At 34.6% G+C, this 23,383-nt stretch overlaps 1 protein-coding gene across 3 annotated transcripts; it reads right to left on the bottom strand.

The window, feature by feature from the left end:
- Positions 1-446: 446 nt before the first annotated feature.
- On the bottom strand, positions 447-21,935 carry LOC140773409 (protein TRANSPARENT TESTA 9). Of its 3 annotated transcripts, none has more exons than XM_073115945.1 (21): positions 21,670-21,935; positions 19,201-19,252; positions 19,047-19,123; positions 18,835-18,968; positions 18,620-18,716; positions 18,455-18,512; positions 15,867-15,975; positions 15,629-15,752; positions 14,698-14,884; positions 14,280-14,599; positions 12,717-12,805; positions 12,562-12,632; positions 11,861-11,968; positions 8,113-8,178; positions 7,648-7,785; positions 5,688-5,793; positions 5,527-5,598; positions 5,345-5,391; positions 2,439-2,598; positions 2,153-2,319; positions 447-1,038 (listed from the first exon to the last, which is right to left on the bottom strand). In XM_073115945.1, the coding sequence occupies exons 1-21, from the start codon at positions 21,720-21,722 to the stop codon at positions 772-774; spliced, it is 2,502 nt and encodes an 833-aa protein (XP_072972046.1). In that variant the 5' UTR covers positions 21,723-21,935; the 3' UTR covers positions 447-771. The 3 variants fall into 3 exon arrangements, with proteins under 3 accessions (XP_072972046.1, XP_072972045.1, XP_072972047.1); XM_073115944.1 differs by having other exon boundaries at positions 12,562-12,641; XM_073115946.1 differs by lacking the exon at positions 21,670-21,935 and having other exon boundaries at positions 12,562-12,641; positions 18,835-18,949; positions 19,201-19,253.
- Positions 21,936-23,383: the final 1,448 nt, after the last annotated feature.

Genomic DNA, 23,383 nt, shown 5'->3' on the forward strand with positions numbered 1-23,383 from the left:
TAGGACTAAAATACATCCAAGAGTGTTATGGTCATTTTATACAAAAATAGGGTGAAACTACAAACTAAAACTAAAATGCATTATTTGCTTCTATCTTTTTACCTTTTTCATATATAACCAAGTTTACTTTCCAAAAAATTAAAATTAAAAAATAAAAATAACTAATCAAGCTCGGAGTTAGCCTCAAACGAGAAACAAGAAGGTTTATAGTGCAAATGTGACTAATATTAATAGTAGGTAATCATTATTAAATTGTTGCTATTGTTTTCTTCTTTCAAATCTTCCCCAAAAGGTCAAAAGCATCGAACAGATCCGTTGTGCTTTTCTAGGCAGCGGAGCTGAGTCGTCTTCTCTACCGCAGCCTGCGGTCAATATTGCAGCACGACTAATTAAGCCGAGTACTACTATCACTTTATATACTTGTCAAAACAACTGAGCACATACAATTGATTTCTTCCTTGTGGCTTCGTTAAAAGAATGAACTGTGATACGTATATTACAAAACAGAAGATACAACCTAGTGTACAAAGAATTGCATTGAGCCGCCACAACTCAAGCTGACTCAAGCTCTACGTTTTATGTTACAAAGGTGACATCTAATTAACTAACCCACAGGTAGTAATATACATATCCTTGTCGCGCGACAGAAGATGTCAAACGCTGGCTGTCCGCCTTGGAAGAACATTATTATCTCTTAATTCCACACAATGGAAAATTGGAAGAATACCTAGCCCATGTACCTGACGCCGCCTCTACAGGATGACAAGGTTCTCAAGCATCTCCAAGTGAATCGAGTTCGAGCAATGGCCTTAATTGCTTCTCTACCTCTCTTTGTTGGAGATTCATCTCCTCGATTATCATGGATTCAGCTGCCTCGCAAGCCTGCTCATCCCTAAAAGCCAGTGTCCATCTCCCATCAACCAAAATCTGCAGTTTGCCTTTACCAAAGCCATCATGCTTCGCAGGATCCAGGAAGGGTAGTGTAGATGGACGAATCCGTAAATGTAACCACTTTGGATGTTTCTCGTCTATTTTTGGCTGAAACAAAATGAGAAATAGAAAAAATAATATCAAACTTATTCAATTGTTAATGATTCTTCGGACTATGAGAATCAAATTTCCCTGGCTAAAACACTAAACATATATGTTTCTACACGCAGTTCATCTTTTGTGGAAAATGTCTCCATCCTTGAAGCCTTCAAAGTGCAAAATATCAACATAGCTATAATCTTATAAATGGTTCAAAGCATTCAGGAACAGGAAATCCGTAATGTCGACACTGAAACCCAGTTCTTGTGTATGAGGTCTACTAGACTGAGAAACAAAGCACATGTACTTGCATTGCTATCAACATTTCAAATAACACAGTAAACTCTTTCAGCTATTGTCTGCATGTTTATCTTGCAGCCCACAAGACATCAAGTTTACTAAGTTTTCTGCTTCACAAACTCACTCCTTGTATGCTTTTCTAGTGAAAAGCATAAACAAATTAAAGCCCCTTGCTCTACAGCATGTTCTACAGAATGGGTATAAGCATAAGCTGAATCTGACCAAGACTATAAATTTATTTTCTGTGTTGCTCCATGATTAGTGACATTAAATGCAAATTTGCCTAGTTTATGACTTTATTCACCTATTTTATTTATTCACATATTTACGCAGCACTTTTGTTTTAGGAAAAAAAATGTTCCTCTGTTCCTTCTTTTTATTTTTTTATTTTTCTACTTTGTCAAGTGGATCAAACTTCTCAAATGTAAGAAAGCTCCAATAATCATAAAGCCACGATCTTGTTTTTCTCTCACTTCTCCAAGATAATTTGCTTCCACTGTACTTCGTCTAGAACCTTCTAACCTGCAATAATCCATCACTTCCCAACTTAAGACTCCGCTTTAGCCAACTACGTCATTATTGTATCATAATATCCAGAAGGAACCCGATTAGTTATCTTTTCACTAAAAGAAGAAAAATCTGGGAAACAATGAAGTTCAACTAGGAGCCACAAAATAAGACATCACTAAAGAATTATGTTTAGCCGCCTTTCTTTGATTCAGTTTATTTATTTCAATAGAGTGAAGTGAAATAGGAATATAGTAGTTCAGGTAAATCATAGGAACACCAATAAATTCATAACTAAAAGCTTTACTATACATACATCAGCTCCAGCCAAGGGTGCTGTAACACGAACAATTCCACGTTGTTGCTTGAGGGGCAATTCTTCTAAAAGGAGAAGCCATCCGGATGTTCCCCTAGATATGGCTAGAAAAAAGAAGTGGCGTTCTTTCCCTCTCTCAAAGGCTATTCGACAAGGAACTGCTTTATCTAAATACAGGACAAAAAAGTAGTACTGTGAAAAAAAAATTGTTATACAGATGGTAACCTATTGAATGGTATCATTAATTGCATATATCTAAATAAGAAAAGCCAATCATCTTGCATACCTAATTCTACTTCACAGCCAGGTTTTGGAATCAGAGCATCTGAACTGTCAAATTTTCGGGCAGAATGCACAGGTGAATTCACCACAGAATGTACAGTGGACTGTTCAGCTAGATTTCCTCCAAGTGAGAAAACCAGAAGTTGATGTTGGAGTACAAAAACCTGAATAGAATCAGTACATGAGCGCCATATAGAATTATAGATAGACCAAAAAGAGCTAAAGAAATATCCAGCATCCAAAGACTTACCAAGCATACCTTACATGTCAAGTTCTTACAATGTCAAGATTCATTTTTAACACTAACAATCATAGTTATCAAAACCGGACCGGATCGGGTATTCAGACCAGTGAACAGACCGGATCGGGTATTAGACCGAATAAGCAATCGACCCGGCTAATTTTTGACGAACCGGCCAGGTCCACGTTTTTTGCAAATTACATAATTAGTCTTAATATTTAATTATTCTATTCTATATCCTAATAGTATTTTAGTCCTAAATTTTTAAAAATATTTAGTTTATAACATATCTGCTGTTTTTAAATTAGTTTTTTTGCACATATATCCTTGAAAAGTCTCTTATTTGCTTGTATGTCTATTTAAAGTTCATATTTATATATATATCTTAAAATACAAATTTTTGCACGTATACCCTTTAAAATCCTTATTTTTTGCCTGAATACAACTACCATTAAAATTTGAACAATTTAGATGTAAAAGGACAAAAATATCCTTATTCTTGTTTTCAAGTATTTCTCTTAGTTAATAGTATTTTTATCTTTTTATATTAAATAATATAACTTGAAAATAACCATAAAGGCATCTATATATAAATAACATTTGTTTTGAGGGATATACATACAATTATACTACTTTTATAGATATTTTTTATTTTTAAAATTATTTAGATCTATTTATATATTATTTAAATATTTTTTAAAACTAGCAATCCAACTAAGGGAACCATCGATTAAACTTAGGGGTGTAAACGAGCCGAGCTTGAGCGAGCTAGGTCCAGCTCAGCTTGGCTCGAGCTCGATTCGAGCTAGAAAAGTTCAGCTCGGCTCGTCTGCAGCTCAATGAGGCTCAAGCTCAGCTCAATAGCTCGTGGGCTTAATGGGCTTACGTGAGCCGGTTCCGATATGTGACGAACATAAAATAGTCTTTATGGAAAAAAAAAATAGCATTTAGTAGGTAGGATTCGAATCCAGACCGGCTGGATATTAAATATCATCTCACATATTATATATCGAGCCTATTTGAGTCGAGCTCGAGCGAGTTGACTCTAGCTCGACTCGACTCGATTAGCCTTTTGAGCTTAAAAATCCAGTTCGGCTCAGCTCATTTAGATCTCGAGCCGAGCTCGAGTCAAGCTCTAAACAGGCTGAGCTCACGAGCCTCATGAGCCGATGAGCTCTTTTGATAGCTCTAGTTGAACCAATAACCTAGTGACTCGACCCCTAACAGAGTCGATGTCCGGTCTAGTTTTGATAACTATGCTAACAATTATTCATCTTGTCTCATATCCTTCAATTTAAAGCAATATTCTAAGTATCGGGATCATGATCAGATACCAAAAAATGGTACAATAGGCCATATCGACCCCACCTATAGCGGATCGAACTACTTTTTTACTACGTAAAATTCTAGTTATTATTTTAAAATACAGAAAAATTTATAAAAATTTACAGAAAAAATGACTGAAAAATACTTTCATATGAGGCCTAAAATTAAAAAAAATATTCACTTACTCAAAATTTCCAAACTAGATATAGTAGTTCTTGCACTCATCATCATCATGTCTCTCTTGGTTGCTCTCTAATCTCTCCCTCATCACTCTCTAACTCAATAAATGAAGAGAATAGAGAGAGAGTATAAAATATTGTTACAGTGCAGAAGTGAAGAAACCGCAGTAAGAGAAAAAAAGAGTGGAAGTACCAAAAGAGAAAAAATGAAGAAAAATGACAAAGGATAGAAAATTAAAAAAAAAAAGTTCTGATTTGTAGTGAAGAGAAGGGGGTAAGAGAGATTGTGGAAGAAAATTTAAAAAAAAAAGTTCTGCTTCTGCAGTGAAGAAGAGAAGAGAGAAAAAAAGAATAGAAAATGAAAAACAACTTACATAACTGAGGTCGCCAAAGGTCGACGGAGGCTGGATTTGTGTCAAAGAAGCACCAGTGCTCTACTTAGGGGGCAGGAGAGAGAGAGAGAGAGAGAGAGAGAGAGAGAGAGAGAGAGAGAATGGAGACATCAATTATTTGATGTCTCGATCCATAATGGATCCAACCTGTTTGTCCCAAATTGACTGATCTGGATCTGGCACCAGCTGAAATAGCCAATACCCACCAGAAACTAATCAGATGACTAATTTCAGGCCTAGATCAGGGCCTGATTTTTGAAACCACGATTAAAAGGCTTTCTAATATGAAGGTTTCATGCAGCTTACTTCCAGTCAATGGAGAAACAATTAATTGTGCTGATTTATTGGCATATGCATGAACCATATCTTTTGCATAAAAGAAACTTCAAGAGCTCTTGAATTTAACGAAATATGATAACAGAGTATATCTTTGGATGCTTGTGGTGGTTGTTGTTTGAACATTTATGTTTTTGGATGCTTGTGGTGGTTGATTTTTAGGCTATTGTGGTCTCTAGGAATTGTTGTTTTGTGTTAGTGTCAGCATGTGATTTCTAGTAATTCTCTATCTGTGAACATTATCATGCCTTAACTCTGTCATGTTCTATAAAATTAGGGGTGTTTTAAGTTCCGACTGAAAAGGGGCTAATTCCTTTGTGTCAAAAAATAAATAAATAAATACCAACAGAGTATATGAATAGCAAGAATAATTATTACCATCATTATAACTCAGTATAACAGTAACCACATAATAACAAAAATAAATAGAGTTGACCTTAACCGTCGCGTGCATTCTTTCCCCAGCAGCTATAGAAGATTCACCTGAAACATTATTATACTGAATATTAACATCCATACAGCATTGAGTACTCTAAGAAATATTGTTACTAATGAGATTTGCTTGTGAAGAGAAATAGAACAATTTTAATCACATATAATATGATTTGCAAAACTGACCTCCAGAGGAATTTGTCTGCAATGCTAAGATTATAGATTTGGGATCTTTTGGAGGTGATGATGCTTCAATTGCTGATTCATAATATATTAGAATGAGTACAAGACAAATTTAATAACTATAAAGATAAACAAACATTTAGCCCCAACAAGATTGATGGTACCTTTCTTGCAGCTCCTCCAGACATTTTCAATAACAGCAATAAGTAAATCACACCAACATCCTTTGATTTCCCCCAAAAGAATAGCAGTAGATTTCTTAAGTGAATCCTGTGCAAAGCAGGCTATATTTAATAAGAAAATCTTTTTTAGAAAACAAGAAACATCTGCCTGGCCAAACCAGAAATTGTTGGACTGTTTTGGCACAGTCTGAATACTGCTGTTATGCGCTAAGGTTTTTGTGTCCATGTGGAGCATTACAGGTAAAGAAATGAAACAATAAGAATAAGCATTTGGTAACTAAACAGAAAAGAGAGAAAAGTAATGGAAAGCAATTTTAGTCACCTTTTGCATTTTTTATCTACTGTTATGTAGGCTTTGTTTGGAAAACTAGTATTTATAGCATTAAGAGAGAAAAATGAAAAGAACAAAAACACCTATAAAGCCAGCTTTTGTGGTTCAATATTCTGGAAGAAAAAATTCCATTGACAATTGTAACAAATAAAAAAAGCAGTAAAGCACAATACCTTCATTTTCTTGATAAGGCTCCCGCCTATGTGGGGTTAGGAGAGGGAGAATATAGGCAACCTTACAATCATATCTAAAGAGGATGTTTCTAATATTTGAGCGCAGAACCTCTTAGATACAAGGAGCAACCCATACAGTTATACCAAGTGTCGCCTTACGCAGAGAAAGAAATGATGAGACAAACCTTGTCCAACACAAAGCTGAATAGAAAAAAAAAAAAAAAGGTCCTTATAGCTGTTCTAAAATACTTGGTACCAAAAGTTTTCGTTAGTGTTGTTTTATTGTTATTTTGAGTGCATATTATACGAAGTTAGATATTAGTAAATAATGTACAGATGAGAACCGTGTAGGTATTCCAGGCTTCCAGCAGGAAATAAGTGGCTTTGATCAGAAAACACATCCTTCTCGGGCCATCTTTACTATCAATAGGATCCTAATTCATAGTGCACAAAGAATCAAGTATAACAAGTTACACCTGAGTTTAGATCATGAGCTACTGTACTGCAAAGTACTTAATTATGCTACTCCATGTAGATCAATTTCCTAACAATGCCTTGGCCCATTTAAGGTGACTAGGCACACATTGGTCCAATCTGATCCATGCAGCCAGCATGGGCCAGTAGGCATGAAGAAATCTCTATACCAGCACCAAGCTAGCATCTATAGATATAAGAGATATCTTCTAGAGCATTGTTCAAATCCAAAAAGAACTCAGACTCTCAGAGCAAAGGTTAGTAGATTACTGCACCTTGATAATGAACATTTTCAAAATTCAGCGCATCATACCCCCCTATACAACTCTTTAACTTAAAGACCTATTGAATTAGAAGATCCAATTATTCACCATCAATTTAGACAATCCACATCAGAAAAGCTAGGCTTCACACGAGCATATTGTGGAAGAAAGGTCAATCCCACCAATCATTCTAATCATGCCTATTTGTAGTGCTCATACTCATTGCAGCTACTTGTTCGCCCAACTTTAGTTGTTGTATCTATGAACTCCTGACAGTCAGTCACTCCCAAGCAACCATTAAAAAAATGTAGAGGATCTCAGTTTAAAATATGCAATATTCCATGATACCAGTAATAAATAATAAGATGGGTGTGGTGCAGACTACGTGACACTACTATAAAAAAGCAGATACAAGTGGCAAAATGAAGTGTCATTCTTATACTAGTACTAACAACCAGAAGTTTATGACAGAGAAGCAATTTACTTAATTGTTTCAGAGGGTAGTACAGAAATATCAATTTTACCAGTTATCACCTAGGAGTGCAAAATTTCTTGAACTACTTGGTAAAAAGTATATTTGAAGCTGTACCTAAGGAGATCTTTAACTCTGTGTCAATGACTTGATTAAATACAACAAATTAAGCATCTGATAATGACAAGAATATTAAAATGAAGATAGAGAAACCACTACTTGGGATTACCCTGAGTCGTTTAAGATGAAAAGCAGTGAATTCTTCCTCGCCATGAGGCAGCAACTGCCGGAAAAGCCAGCCACCAACCCATCTTACATCTGTAGATACATCAGACCTGCAGAAAAGGCTGACTAATGCATCGAGCACCTACAGAACATAAATGCTAACACAATAAATAGTAATTATAATCAACTTCAAAGTTCAAAGAGACTATACTCTTTAACACTGCTTCAGAATAATTGAGGCTTCAGTTTAAGGATCTGAAATTCTTCAAATTTATGATCCAACTACATGAATCAGAGGAACGACAAGATTCTAAATAATAAGATACATTTCTGAATGAATTTTGTGAATTAGAAAATATATATTATATAAAGCACTAGGTTGTAAATTGAAAATAGCTTCTAAAGCATAAGTACGAGAGAGGGAGAAGAATAACAGATAGCAATAGGTATATAAAATTAACCGACCAACCTGAGATCTATGCATTTCAGGGCTTATTCGATGCTTGGTCTGATGACACACTAGCCCATACAGGTCCTGAAATAAGAATAGAATAAGCATTAGACTCATATTAAGCCAAAAATGTGAGCAAAGAATTTAAATACTAAATCGAAGATCACGGCACCTTATCATTCAGAATAAAAAGAACTACTGTTACAATAAAAAGGATTTGTGTTGGGCAGCGCACAGAAATATGCCCATACCACACATTAGAGGAGTAAACAATTCATACCAGCCTATTATTAACAACAAAAAGGATTTGTGTTGGGCAGAGCACAGAAATCAGTGCATGATTCAATTAACCAAAATAATAAGACTTTTCGTTTCCTTTACTATCTCCTTCTGTGACATCATAATAAGGATCTTAAATGCTTGAACGTGCAATGGAATTCCAAAGAGTGACATTACTAGATTTTGATTGGATCCACATAGCAATCAAGAATATATAATGTAAGTGAAAGAAATCGTGATAATCAATACTTTGGATTGCATAAATAAGCTGCAATACAATCATAAACTATGTACAGCCTATATTTGAATATGCAATATAATATTAAAAAAAAGGTGAACAGAAAAGATAAGATATACTGATATAGTATAATAAATACTATTCATTAATCATTATTATGCTTCAAACCTTCTACCATTAAATGTTACGCAACATTTTTTAAAGATGACCGAAGAACCTTAAATTGGTTTTCCCTAAGAACGGAAACAAGAAGAAATGTTACATAAGGCGAAAAATTGTGAAAGAGTGTATATGTAAGGTCTGTATTTAAATTTTCACTTTCCATTTATGACCAACAATAAGAATTTTAAGTCATGAAATCAGAGTTTCTCATGAAATCAATTGATACGCGGAAACATGTGATATTGATAGACTTTAGATTGATTTATTTTATTATCCAACCAAACTGGCTTCCTTGTCCAAGTTTACCTGTATTGGGAACATCAGATTTGAAGTTCAGTCCACACGGCTATCTACAGTTCCACAGAATATTAGGGTCTATGCATCTTAACCAAATTTCAATACATCTAATACTAATTGATGAAGCTAAATCTAAATCATTGAAATATGGAGAGATTTTGGGGTCCTATTCTCCTGTTTGATCAAGCTTTTGGAGCACCTCAACAGCCAAAAATAATAAATAAGTCTAGACACTACAATCTAAGTCCTGTATTTCTATGCAAGGTATAGAACAAAAAAGTGGTTCTTGCCACAATTGCTATCTATGGGTATTGTTCACTTGGAACTGTAAATAGGAGCGTTCTTTCAAAATCCTAGCTTTCGCGAATCACTATCCTAATTAAAGAATCCTATGTGAACCTGAGCTTTGTCAATCTAGATCCGCAGTTCTTAGGGGATTTGAGTTGATATTGTTTGAAGTATGTTATAGTCAAGGTTTGAAAAATCGAGATTGGGATCGACCTTCTGAAAAAACAATACGTATCGACCATATCAATAGCCAGGACTTCGAACTTTTTAATTACATAAAATTCTAAATATTATTTCAAAATGCAATTTAGAAAAAAGTTTACCAAAAATAAAAAAATAAAGAAAAAAAACTATGGTGCAATAAAAATTAAAAAGAAGAAAAGATTAGAAAGAGAGTGAGTGAAAGAAAATCAAACAAAAAAAAAACTATGGTGCGGTGAAGAAGAAGACGAAGAAAAAAAGAAAAGAGAAGAAAAAGGGAGAGAGTGAAAGAAATGAAAAAAAATTTAGAGAGAAATAAATTAATTAATTAAAAAATTATATACCGGAGTTCGTCGAAGTTCGCCGGAGCTAGATCTCTCCGTAAGAGAAATAATGGTTATATGGTAGGGAGAAAAAAAAAAGAGTGAAAGAAAACAAGAGAGTACGAGAGAGAGTTTGGATCAGGATCGGGTTCGGCCGATCCCGAACCATGACTTATAGTCTTAAGTAGTTAAACTCCAAATATTGCAACACAAAAGAGTGGCCCAAGAAAGTGTTCTCACAAGAAATTTTGAAAAGAATTGAGAGTAATGCAGGATCAGTTGGTTTACTGCTTGGTCATATTCTTTTCATACTCTCTCTCTCTCTCTCATCTTCTATCTATTCTTTTCTTGTTATTGTGTCTTCTATTTCATTTGCTCCTTATTTCTGGTTCCATCTATACAAGTCCCTTGAAATCTTCTATTTCATCTACAGGAATTTTCTGGATTCGTTGAGCTTATTGGAATATCAGATCCTCTGCCAGAGTTCTGCATATCCTGAAACTTGATCAGTGGCTTTCTCAAAAAACAGATCTACTTTCTTCCTCCTCTAAGTTTGGAGAAGTCATCGCCTATTGTTCTGCAATAATTAATGAGCAGCTTCTCTCATGAAGTGGACTGTTGCTTTCCAAGAAAATTGGGGCACACACACATAAAGGAGAGCTACAATTGTCCAAAACAAATTTGGTATAAAACTTAATCCGAAACCAACTTTATTTTGGTATAAGACCTAATTCCAGACTAACTTTATTTTTTATCCCTTACTCTCTTTTGATATATAAGATATGTAATGTGTAGTTAAACAATAGATTACATTCATCTTCTCAAGATATAAATGTACAAACAGACAATGGTGCAATTTAATATATATGTAAAGCAACTTGATGATCATATGACATGACTTGATGGCAAATGTTCAATGTTCTAATTAGTCTAATAATAAGTTAAACTAGATTCTCTTATTGACAACATTCTAACTTCTAAGAACCCTTCTTTCATAGCAAATATTCAAGGAAAGTGATAAAAATTATAAGAAAGTTGATCCTAGATGTTATTTCTTGTGCATAATCTACTAACTTGAATGGAATAAATGTTGGGATTTCATGCCAAAAATGCATAATCAACTCATGTTTTATAGATCAAAGCTCTTTGTTTTGAATAAAGTGTCTAACAATTTGTTATAAAAGACTAGCTTTGGGTAAGTTAAAGATGTGATTAAGTATATATATTTTAAGTTTAATAATAATAATAAGTTAATAATAACCTAAATTGACTACAATGAAAGCATACAGAAATATAATCTTTGTTTGCAGAAATATATATACATGTACATACATACCCCCATGCCCTTCTAGTATCATACCCTTGATTTTCAAAAACTTGTCGTATCCACGTATCCATATTATGTAGTATAAATATCTAGTATCTGTACCCATGTTTCACTAATTATGTTCCTTTTGGATCCAAAACCCAATCCGCATGAGTAAAAACTTAATAGATGTGAGTGTGATGCTAACCCCAAGTCCCTAATCTTCTTCAATGCAACACCACCATAAGAAAATCTGTCAAACAAAGGTGAGCATTAACAGGGAAAGCAACAGTGATGGTGAATGTTAATGGGGAGGAGTGATGGAAGTGTCAAATAGAGTTGGCAACAATACTGTTAGGGGTTTTACATTACTCCAACTAGAGTTCCCATTTTATTCCAAGCATATCCTTCTTCATCTGACTGGGAAGGCAACTCCCAGTTATTCGAAATTCTAATTCATTCTACACATGTTAGGGTTGTCCTAATCCACACTGACTATTTTGACTTTATGCACAGAGCTATAACATAATAATATCTGGGAACCAACAATCCAACATTAACAAATAACCGACTTCAAGCCACACCAAAACAAAATGCAATGGTGTTGTATTTTAACCAACAATCAATCAGAGTAAAGAAATTAAATGTGTTGTCATAAGATAATTTTAACACCTCAAGTTTCCTCAGGTAGCTATCAAGGTCTCCACCTATGTTATCTTTTGTGCTATTCTCTGCATTAAATAACTGCTCTTCAGCTGAGTCTTCACCTACCAAAGCTTGCTGCAGATGAGTGATAATATATCATAAACTCTTATCTTAAAGTAAGTAAAGCGGAGTAGGAATCAGAGACATAGGCACAAGATGCAGGTACATATGAGAAGTAATTTGTCACGATAGAACTGAAATTCATCCTACTTTAGGTCTGAGAAGCTCATCTTACAGTGAGCTAAAATTTATTAAGCAATGATGACAGAATTAACAGACATAAGAAGGGGCACATCTATTCTCCTGTCACTCTCAGTAATGCATTTCATCACTTTCTACATACACATTTAAATTGGACAGATAAATCAGCTATACTATGGGAAATGGCCAAGTTAGGTGATGCCTAGTGAAAAAAAAATAAGATAGTTCTATAGTTACTCAGAGCAAGTTTGATATATAATATAAAGAAAATACTGCAGTGTTGGTGCATGAAGAATGTCAATTAGTCATTGACACTGTACATGTTGATAAGCTGCTAAACTACAATCACTCAAACTGGAAAGAAAAGTTAATGTCCTGCTAAATTTTGCCGTCCACTCTAACAAAAATAGCAAGTAGCGCTTCAAGCCAAATAAAATTTACAAGTTCAAGGGATAAGTGAAACATACTAGCAAGAGCTTCTTATGATGCTTTCTTTGAGGAAGAATTCCGAGTCCATCTAGCATTGACTCATCAAGCTCTACAAAAACTGATGCATACTTCAATAATTACTGCATCATGGTATTTAAACAGCAGAAACAAGAGATAGTAATCTCTGATTGACCTTTGGTCTGCAACAAGGTGGCAAAAAAACTTAAAGAACCCAAAGCTTGCAAGTCATCTCCACATACTACATACGATAGCAAAACTTCCCTGCAATATACATACCACCCAACCATCAGTTCAATATAAAATGGTGTCAGTACTCAGTACTCTTGGACATATTATTTACCAATTATCAGTTCAATGAGAAGTGGTGTCAGTACTCTTGAACATATTATGTATTCTGTTAATAACAATTCCACTTAGTGGCATACAGCTCGCAGACAGAGAACATAAGAAGCTATAGGTAACCTGTGACCAAGCTAATATATTCAACCCAAAAAAAAAAAAAAAGAATATGAGATTTAACATATTCTGTAAATTGCTAAATAAAATACATATCCAACAAGGCACACCAATCTACCAATAGAAATGTTTTAGAAGTTGATACAAATGTAGGTATATAACCAAAGGATAGCTCAAAGCCTCAAACATAGGGTGGTTGAGGGGCTGAACATTCCTGCACCACTCACACACATCCACTAGGAAGCGAAGAAAATTTTCAAAAGACTGATTCAATGAATAAAATCTAAAATATAATAATCCTAGTTAAGAATCCAATCAGACTATGAAAATATATTTACTCTTACAATGAAAGTCCGGCTGAACAATCTCCAACTTTCTTATAATTTGCTCTCTGGTTCCTCAACACTTCACAATCTGCTATGCCCTCCATCTCCTTCACCACCCCAAGTTCCCCACTATCCATTAATTGTAAAACTCCCCCCACCAGCTAGTTAACTAAACTTGAAGATAAATGCTTAAAAATTTCAAAGTAGACTGGGTTAGCTAGCTGCCCCCAGATTAGACATATGCCCAGACAAACACTTTCTCAACTCTAATCCCATATGTAATATTGTAACTGATAAGTGACAGACACATTCATATTACAAATGCCTAATCACTTGGTTTATTGGAAAGTTATTATGCTCGAGAATGAGGAGATAATGGCCCCATAAACTGCATTAAGTGAATCATTAAAAATGAAGAGGAGAAGACAAGGGTTTTAGGTAAACCATGAAAACAGATAAAATGACAGTTTTGGGGGCCCATAGAAACAATTAGGAGAAGAATTAGCAATTAGATTCTAAGATAATTATGAGAAGCAAAAGAGAAACTATCCTAGAGATTCTGGCAGAATGAGCACAACAAGTTATGTTCACCATTTGAAAATGGAATTGTTTCTCATATCCTATATAAATCGAAGACATAGGTAGACAGAACTTGTTTCACAGAAAAGTTAAGGAGTGAAATCTAAGTTACTGATCTTTGGTAATAATTATTTGGACAGCTCAAAGTGTAAATGAGAAATACATGCCTTTTGTTCTAAAGAATCATTTTACAACAATAGTCGATTACTTGAACTTGTTAAATCTTCTTTACAAGGTTAACAGATTATTTTCAGCAAAATAAAGATATCTTGTTATCAGATATAATTAAACCAAACTGAATACAGAGAATGAATAAAAATGCAAATTTCACAAGATAAAACCTCTATAATCTGCCCCACAAATATTCATAATACCTCAATGTATTGGAACCATGATCACTACGTGAAGAGGAATGACTGTGCAGACAATGGGAGGAAACAGATTCTAGCTCAGGGACTTCTGAATCTTCCATCTTTATAGGAGGACCAAGAGAATCACAGTCATGATCCTGGACAAGCTCAGATACGCTATGCTCAGGAGCACGGCCATTTGGTGTGGCTTGGTATTTCATACCAAAATACTTTGGTGGATAGAAAAGAGTGGCAGCAATAATACTCGCCAGATCCTTGCTTTTAAATATGTGTAGTATACAACAAAGTAAGTATAAAGAGGTAGTGATGCTTATTGGTGCACCCTGGCATAACAAAATAACAAAGAGAAGGAAGATGTTATTCATAAAATTACATAAATTAATTGTGCAATTGATTCCATAAAGCATAGTATAACACTTACATTTCTATGATCTTCCAATGTAGGCAGCAGCAATGGAAACACCAAAAGCTGCAATATATTGTCAGTTATTAATGTTCCAAGATCAGGGACACCAGCTGATATAACATCACTAAGATAGTACAAGTTGTCCTCAATTTCATCTACCGCAGCAAGAATGGAGGAACACAAATTAGAGGAATCTGGATTCCTGTACCACCGGGGGATGCTTGTTAGAAGGCTAGAAGCAACATAAATATTTCTTGAGTACGGAAAGAGGACTACAATAAGTAAAACATATATTCATCTCAAAAGATATAATAGCATATTACATATATTCTGAGTTGAGTAACAACAAGTTGTCTGAAGGCCATGAAGTATCATCTGCAGAAGCACTACTTGAATATCTCACAGCTTGCCACCCTGGCTTTCAACCACCAAAACTTCACTAACCCTTACTTTTCCACCTACCATCAAACCCTCTCATCTAACCCAATTCCTAACGTTATAGCTAGTGTCTTATTCCAATATTAGCACTTTAGCAAGGATGATAGCTGCAGATGACATATAAAAAGGGTTAAGGCATCGAGAAATGGGTAAGAATAGAAGGAGAAAGCAAGAGAACTCAAAGACAATAAGAGGTGGTTGGAGTAAGGATGAATGTAGAAAGGTGCACCATAGATATGCATAACGCGGGTTTCTAGCTAGCTGGTGTAAGGTTGATTCTACCATCGAGGAATAACCTAAAGGGAGGAGTAGAGGAAGGAAGTCAAGGATCAGAACTAGCAGGACGAAGACTCCAAGGACAAGTTACAAAATGAGAGCAATGAGAATCTTGTAAGCATACGATACAATATTAAGATTATCCTGAGATGACTGCATCTGATAAAGAGGTACCATTTATGAACATGGAATTTTTGCCAACCAATTCCAACATAAGAAATTGCGATCTTACCTAACAGACTGAGAAACCAATTTATCCAAGCTGATGCATTGCTTTCGAAAAAATTTAACCATATCTGAAAAATAATCTGACAGTGGGCTGCGTGAAAGATATTTGTTAACACATCCATCCCCAACTGAAACAAAAAGAGTAAACAAAAATAAATAATGAAATAAAAGATAACTGAAGAAATAGAAAGAAAGAGCACATATATAGTTATAAACAAGGAATTGAGGCCTTACCAACTTACCGTGATAGACATTAAGTGTCAATGCACGCACAGCAATGCGGATCATAGTTTCCTCATGAAAAGCAAACCGTATGGCCTCAACATAGAGTGGAAAGGAAACAACCTCATCCTGAATGAAGGCAAGAACAAATTTTAAAGAAAAGAAAGAATCAAAGTGAATTATATGGTTCATGACCAATGAATTTCAATCATATATTATCCATGATGTGGGGATACAATTATCATGGCATGAAATAATTCATTCATGCATCTGACTATTCTTTACATTTAATATTATTTAAATATAAAATTTTAAAAATAATAGCACTTCTAAACTATCTATAGATCCAGGTTCTCTCTCGTTATCATTTGCCACCTCAGCCATCTTTGCCATGTCATCATCTTCCCCACTTCTATCTCTCTCCTTCTCTTCACCTCTTTCTCCCCAACACCAACCCACCTCTTCCTCTCTTCTCTTCTCTCTCCCTCTCCTCCAAAATGACACATAACTATTTTCCTCTTTTTATTCTTATAAACAACTATTGTCATTGTAGCAGTGTGGCAGAGTGGAATATCAGAGGAGGAATGGTGTTCGACAAGGAATATGAGAGGATAGGTATGGCAGACGAGGAGGGGGCGGTGGTCGTAGCGGTGGTGATGGTGGAATGAGGAAGGGGAAAGCACTGAGTAGGATCGAGAAAAAGAGTGGTTTTGGTTGAGTGGGACAGAGAGGAGAAAAGGAGGAGAGATGGTGAGAGGGTGGAGAAGATAAAGATGTGGCAAATTAGCAAATGAAAGGAGAAAGATCATGAGGTGGTAAATGATAAAGGAGAGAGAATCCATATTTATTATTATTATTTATAAAAATTATTAAAATAATATTTAATCTTAAAAGCAATCTATTAACTATGATAAAACAACAATTCGTATTGTACACAAATATAATGTGTTCAAAACATCTTCTGCATAACTTTAATGATTTAATCACCTTGCCACTTTGCCTAGAATATTCAAATTAATTGATCTAAAACTTTCCAAGTAAGCCATAGCGTATTATTAAGTGCACCAATTAAACAAATTATAATCCATAAGCATTATAACTACATGTCTACTATTTTAACATCAGCATAAAAATTGTGTACACTATTTCATTTGCTTATATAAAAAACTCTTATCATTACAGCATCTGATGAATGCATTGGTTAATCTCCCATAGTTTTGCTTACAAAACTTTCCTAATATTGATTCTTTTGTGGTGCCACAGGGGTTAAAGAAAGCTATGCATCTTTTCTCCACGAACTGAAACTGACACAATCTGAAATACCAGAGAAGCTCCTAAAAAGTAGACAGTATGCCATTGGAATTGAGAAAAGAAGGATAAATCTCAGTTTATTTGGCTCAAAATAGAAAACCGGAAGGAATTAGAGGAAGAAGGAAATACAGGAAGTATGGGAACGGCAAGTATGAGAAAAGAAAGAACAAAGCCAACTGACTGTAAGGATAGTGGAAGAGAAGAAATGGAGAGCAGTAAAAATAAGGGTAAGGAAGGAGGGAGGTTTTGTATGAAAGTAGAGAGGAATATTCTTTGGCCTTCTTTCACAAATAGGCTTGTTTCTGTGCCTATCACATGGAGAAGTTTTGACCCTATTTAGGTTTGGAGAGAAGAGAACACAGTCAACTGATTAAAAAAGATAGTAGAAGAGCAAGGCAGAAAGAATTAGAGAAGAAAAGAAGAGAAATATAAGAACGAATTTATTAGCTCAAGCTGCAAAGCGAAAAAGAGATTAAAAGGAAAGGAGGGAAATGTTTTGTCCAATGGTAGATAGGAATAAATCATCAGCTTCCATTAACAAATAGTCTTCATCAATTCTGATCTCTTTTGGATAGTCATGCCCATCACGTGTAGATGTTTGGGCCTGCTTAAGCTACTAATTTTATAAAAGTGGAATATGACTCTTAGATATTTTAAGCATGATTCAGTAGGTGATTCAGGGTCTTAAATCTATAGAACTTTCACCTAAAAAGAAATTCTTCAAATAACCATATATAGTGATGAGTTCAAGCCATAGAAATAGTCTCCAAAAAATGCAATTATATGTGCATCTCAACCCACATTCCTACCAAAACCATATGCATTGACGAGAGCTTGTGAACTGGGACACAACTCTTCGACCATATTCAGTAGGGTTAGATTCCTATTATGGTCAAGATTGAGTTACAAGTGCATCAGAATTCAGAACTCTATTATCAAGTTTTACAAGGACCTAGGTGCCCAAATATGGCACAACTAAATCAAATTTACCCCACTTCTTAGTCTATCGCTTGATCTATCTTGTAATTAAACTTGAGGTGCACAAAAGTACACTGTAGATTAACCATAATTGGAATTTGGCTAACACAACTGACTAAAGATGAATAATTCAATCAAATGAAATTCAACTGTCTAAAACTTGAGTAAACTGAGCTTGAAAACCTTTATTGAGCATAAATGTCACATATATGTGTCTATGTAAACTAGAAAGGTGGCTTAGGCAATTAAGAAGAAAAAGAAAATTTAAAGAACACAGTATGGAATTCAAAGGTCGCAAAAAGGGACGTGAAGTTCATACATTTTGAGTCTTCACAAGCAATGAGATTGTATTCTTGTTCAACTTTCCACTTATTGCCCTTCAAGAGACCAGAATAAATGAAACCATGAGAACCAATAAATAACGTTAAACTTAGAATATATAAAACTACTACTGTATTGGCAAAATATACAGGCATTTACAAACCTTAGAAATGATATGTAGTACGACAGCAATTCTTCATTCCGGAAGTCATAAGAATATGTTATGAGGAAGTTAATGTGTTCATTGCTAAAAATATAGTCTGCAAGGAACATGATGGTTAGGTGAATTAGCGTGTATACTGGTGATTAGCATGTCATTATAGAAGGCTCACCCAAGCATATTTGATGGTAAGGAAGGAGGGAGGTTTTGATACTCACAAATTGCATGTTCACTTCTTAAATTCTGGATCATAATGCTCATCGTCTGAAGCAACTGAAGAGAAACTTTCTGCTGTTTACTAATCCTCAATATGCGCGTAAATTCACCCATAATCTGTTTCTCCATGAAAAACCTAAAATTCATACAGTTCAATAGGACGAGGAAATAAAATAGTAGTATTTTGGAAACTGAACCAACTTGATCAACTCACTCAAAAAATGATGGATCATGCTGATCACCATATGTCAACAATTCTGCAATCGACCTCAGTGCTTCAATCACAAAATCCTTCACATCCAGCATCACTCCATAAAAATCCATAGGAAAATCCTACCTAAGTAGAAGCACTTCAAAATAGCAATTACCTTGTTAACTTCATTCACAATTTGAATCTTTTGCAGCTGGTCAGTTAAATATCTGTAACAGATGGTTTAGATCAGCAAAACAAGATATTGAAGAAATTCAAGTATACGTGAAACTCATGATCTCGCAAGAAAGGACTTTCGTGCTTGAAGCTAAAAAGAGAAGGAATAATATAAGAGAACTCGTCTCATGAACACTCCAGGTCTCCAATTTTCCGACTCTATTTGTGCCATATGAAGGACAATGGATCAGAACCAAAAAAAAAAAAAAAAAGTTAGCAACACATGAGGAAGTAGGAACATATAGAATCATACTACTATATTCCCCATTTCAGCCCCATTTCCCATTACTTGCAGCAAAATATATCATCAGCGCAACCAGATTTAGGTAACTTCCAACTAAAATCAACACTATGGGATTAATCTAAGAAATAGTCAAGTAATGTTGTAGCGCACAATTATATTAAATGATCAACAAAAGTGTAATAATTCCAGTGAGTCAGTGGCGCAGCATGCCTTCATTAATTTGGCAGAAGATCTGCACATGGATGAAGGAAAAGAGCTGAGGACAGATCTTGAGCTTGCATCCACAAGATTCCGTGTAGGAAAGTCTAAAAATGTATATGCATCAAATCATCAACTAAATCAGCACCAAATTTCCAAACACTGATATCCAAAGAAATAGTGGATGCAACTTGTAAATACTGGTTTCTGCATGCATCTAAAATGAAAATGCAAAGAAAAGATGATTGTCGAGCAATCAGTTGGCTTGCTAGTTTCTAACAAATAAAGGAACCTCCATGAAAATGATTATGAGGCTTTATAGAAAGGTCAACCACTAGAACCACATCAATAAAGTTGTTCTATCAATTCATCAAATGAACTAGGCAACTAGCTAATCTAATTCAATCTCCACAACTCGGATTGCAATTTGGTTATGCTTAAAACTAATAGCCATGAGAGAGGTGACCACTATCAAATTCCTTGTTAACAACTATAAAAAATTGTAAAGTCAAATACTGAAATCATTTCAAGACTTAAGACCACCTTTAACAAAATTAACTCAAGTGTCAATTGCACTTTGATACTTGATAAAACAACTGCGTATAAACGCAATTATTTGAGGCATTAGAATGTTTAGATGCTTGTTTCTTAGTAGGAGATGAGACCAGAACATTCTGGAAACTGCAAAGTAAAAGAAGGTAAGAAAAAAAGTGTGATGCATACAACTATTGAACAATTCTCTATGCAGGATCATTAGGCTCTGTACTTTGTGGGAAGCCATTGAAAGTACCACGCTGTAAAACCAGTAAATGAAGGAAAAAACCACCCAAACTATGCCTTTATCCTATTATGTCATATTATCAATCAATTCTTTCATAACTGAATATTTAATAAAAATGATATAATTTAATATATTCTGTAGCACATCATACCTCTTGAAACACTCATGAACTTAAGCCACCTTTTTGGAGGTTGCCCCAAAACTATACTGACAATTGTTGAATTGCCACCATTAGTTTCAAGTTTCAATAAACAGGTTTACTAAGTCGCGCCTTTGTTGTTTCACAATCAGCGCAAGAATCTAGGAGTGTTCTTCAAAAACAAAATAGCTTTTGCAAACCTTTGTTATCTCTAACAAATTTAAGGGTAGTGTAAGGAATTCTGCATTCAAATAGAATATGGATGATTTCCTACTAAACTCTATGTATTAACCAACAAAAATGTTGGTCAACAGGATTCCCTATTTAACCAGTGATTTTCTTCTCTACTTTTTCTCTATGAAACTTCCAAAAGTGTTTGATTCCCATAAAAGAATCTGCATCTCAATTAATACCCTATTGCTGGCAACTGCCCTTAACAAAAACTTTTCAGAGTAAAACACTTCATTTATTTATTGTAATTTCTCTTATTCCTTAAATTATCTCCTAAATTTCAACGAACCATCTGACAATACTAACTTGAAATGCCATGAGAGTACTACGGAAAATAATACACGACTTCCGAACAAGGATTGACTGGAGATACACGAATGGCATTTAAGGCCAAGATATGTGCAAGAATGCAGTAACATATATAGAGATTCAAACCATAACAATCAAAATTATTTTGTAATTGCACTTCGTCGAAATTTTGTTTTATCCTTCAAGATTCCAAATTTTTCTATGAAATCCAAGATGCAATTTTACTTGAGAGATCTTCATAATAAAATCAAACCAAATTGCAGGATTTCCACATGATCAACCAAGCCCAACAACGACTTGAGAATTCAATAAATCCATAAATTCCCGGCCATAACCAAATTGCAGGATTTCCATGATACACCAAGCCCAACAACGACTTGAGAATTAAATAAAACCATAAATTTCCGGCCATATATCCCAAACTTTATCTCAAAACTTCAAGGCATCGGATCCGCACCAATACAAAAGCCCTAAGAAGCATCAAGAAAGTGCGAAGGAATGAACGAACCGGAGCTCGTCCAAAGAGAAGCGATTTCTTGATCGCCAAAAGTTGAACCACATGGTGAGGGCGATCCAAGTCCCGACGGGTACTCACACCGCGCCGCCACCCGAATCCGATCGACCAACCATCTCATGCACCGCCACAGCCACCGCCACAGCCGCCGATCCCTACGTCGGAGATCTGAAGACAATCTCTCTCTCTCTCTCTCTCTCTCTCTCTCTCTACGCTTTTTCGCGGTGGTAGAAAAGACGAGATAGGACGGATCGTTTCTCACAAATTTTCTTTTTCCTTTTACTTACAGAGTGGAAAAGAATAAAAAAGAGCCGCCCTGTAAAACCGGCCGGTTCAACTGAACCGACATTGAACTTAGGTTAATTACGTCTTTGACCCATACTCACAGCTCTTTTAACCCATTACTACATCTTTCTAATTTTTAATAACAGAAGAATAAAACTAATGCTAGCATAAGTTATTCTGATATTTATTTCAATACTAATATAAATAGTAATAATTATAACCCTACCGTTTATATTAAATAACCATGCACCACAAGAAAATAAACAGGCATTTGGGGCTAATGTAAGGTTATAAGCTCTCATTGTGTGGAAATAAGTCAAATAACTCTTTATTTTATATAAAATAATCATACATTGTATGATAATACGGGATTTAAGGCTGCACTATAGAAAAAAAATTTGTACTATATATCAAATAATCATACACTACGAGAAAATAATAATGCACTGTGAGATAATATGGGTTATAAGTGCACAGTAGGAAAAGAGTGCGAGCTTAATATTTTTTTTATTTTTATAGAATTTACTAGTCTAAAAAAATATGGAATCTCAACTATACGTGAGATGACCAATATTCAAAAATAATGGAAAGAGAGAGGTTATCTCACTAAAATAACCGATATGTAAGAAAAGAGATAAAGGAGAGAGAGAGTAAATCTCAATTGTAGCTAAGGTGATGTGCAATTAAGTGTTGTCTAATCTACGAGCAAAATAGTAATTATAGGCTATTATTAAATTATTTTTAAAAATTATATGGAATAAAATAAGAGAGAATAATGAATTACTATATCAAAATAAAGTAAGTTATTATTTAATTACTACACCAAAATAATAAGCCTTATTCTAGAATAAGACTACTCATATTCTAGAAGTGAATATATAAGGGTTATATATACACTCCTTATTTAAGTATATTACTACGCCTAGGGGTGAAAATGGGTCGGATTAACTCCGACCCGACCCGCTATCTGACCCGACTCGGATCGAATTTGGATAAAAAAATTTTATCCGACTCGGATTCGGATTCGGATAAAAAAATTTTATCCGACTCGGATTCGGATTCGGATACGAATAGAATTTTTGAAAAAAATTCGGATACGGGTCGGATAAATTTTTCGGATTCGGATACGGATATCGGATATCCATTTACCCGCATATTTTTTTAAATGATTTATAATTTTTAGTTTGCTTATTTAAATAGTAAGTATTAATATTATTACTAATAATACATTATATATTATTTATAAAGATTAATTTCTCTAATTTTATATATTTGACATATAAAAAAATTATTTATTGTAAAACTCTTAATAATTTTGTGTTAATTATATTTAAATAAAATATTATAATTATTTTAAATTTAATCAATATCCGTTTAAGATCCGAAAATTATCCGTATCCGTTTAGTTAGGATATGGTTTTAA

This window comes from Typha angustifolia, chromosome 13, assembly GCF_048772165.1.
Source record: "Typha angustifolia cultivar Huaian chromosome 13, ASM4877216v1, whole genome shotgun sequence".
NCBI classification, from domain to species: Eukaryota; Viridiplantae; Streptophyta; class Magnoliopsida; order Poales; family Typhaceae; genus Typha; species Typha angustifolia.

Bases quoted from the DNA above. Each gene is read 5' to 3' on its own strand.
- LOC140773409 (XM_073115944.1), bottom strand. From the start codon at position 21,722: ATGTGGTTCAACTTTTGGCGATCAAGAAATCGCTTCTCTTTGGACGAG. The intron at 14,885-15,628 runs GTAAGATCGCAA...CCGGTGGTACAG, and splicing joins TTGGTTTCTCAGTCTGTTAG to GAATCCAGATTCCTCTAATT. The intron at 14,600-14,697 runs GTAAGTGTTATA...TTGTTATGCCAG, and splicing joins CATTGGAAGATCATAGAAAT to GGTGCACCAATAAGCATCAC.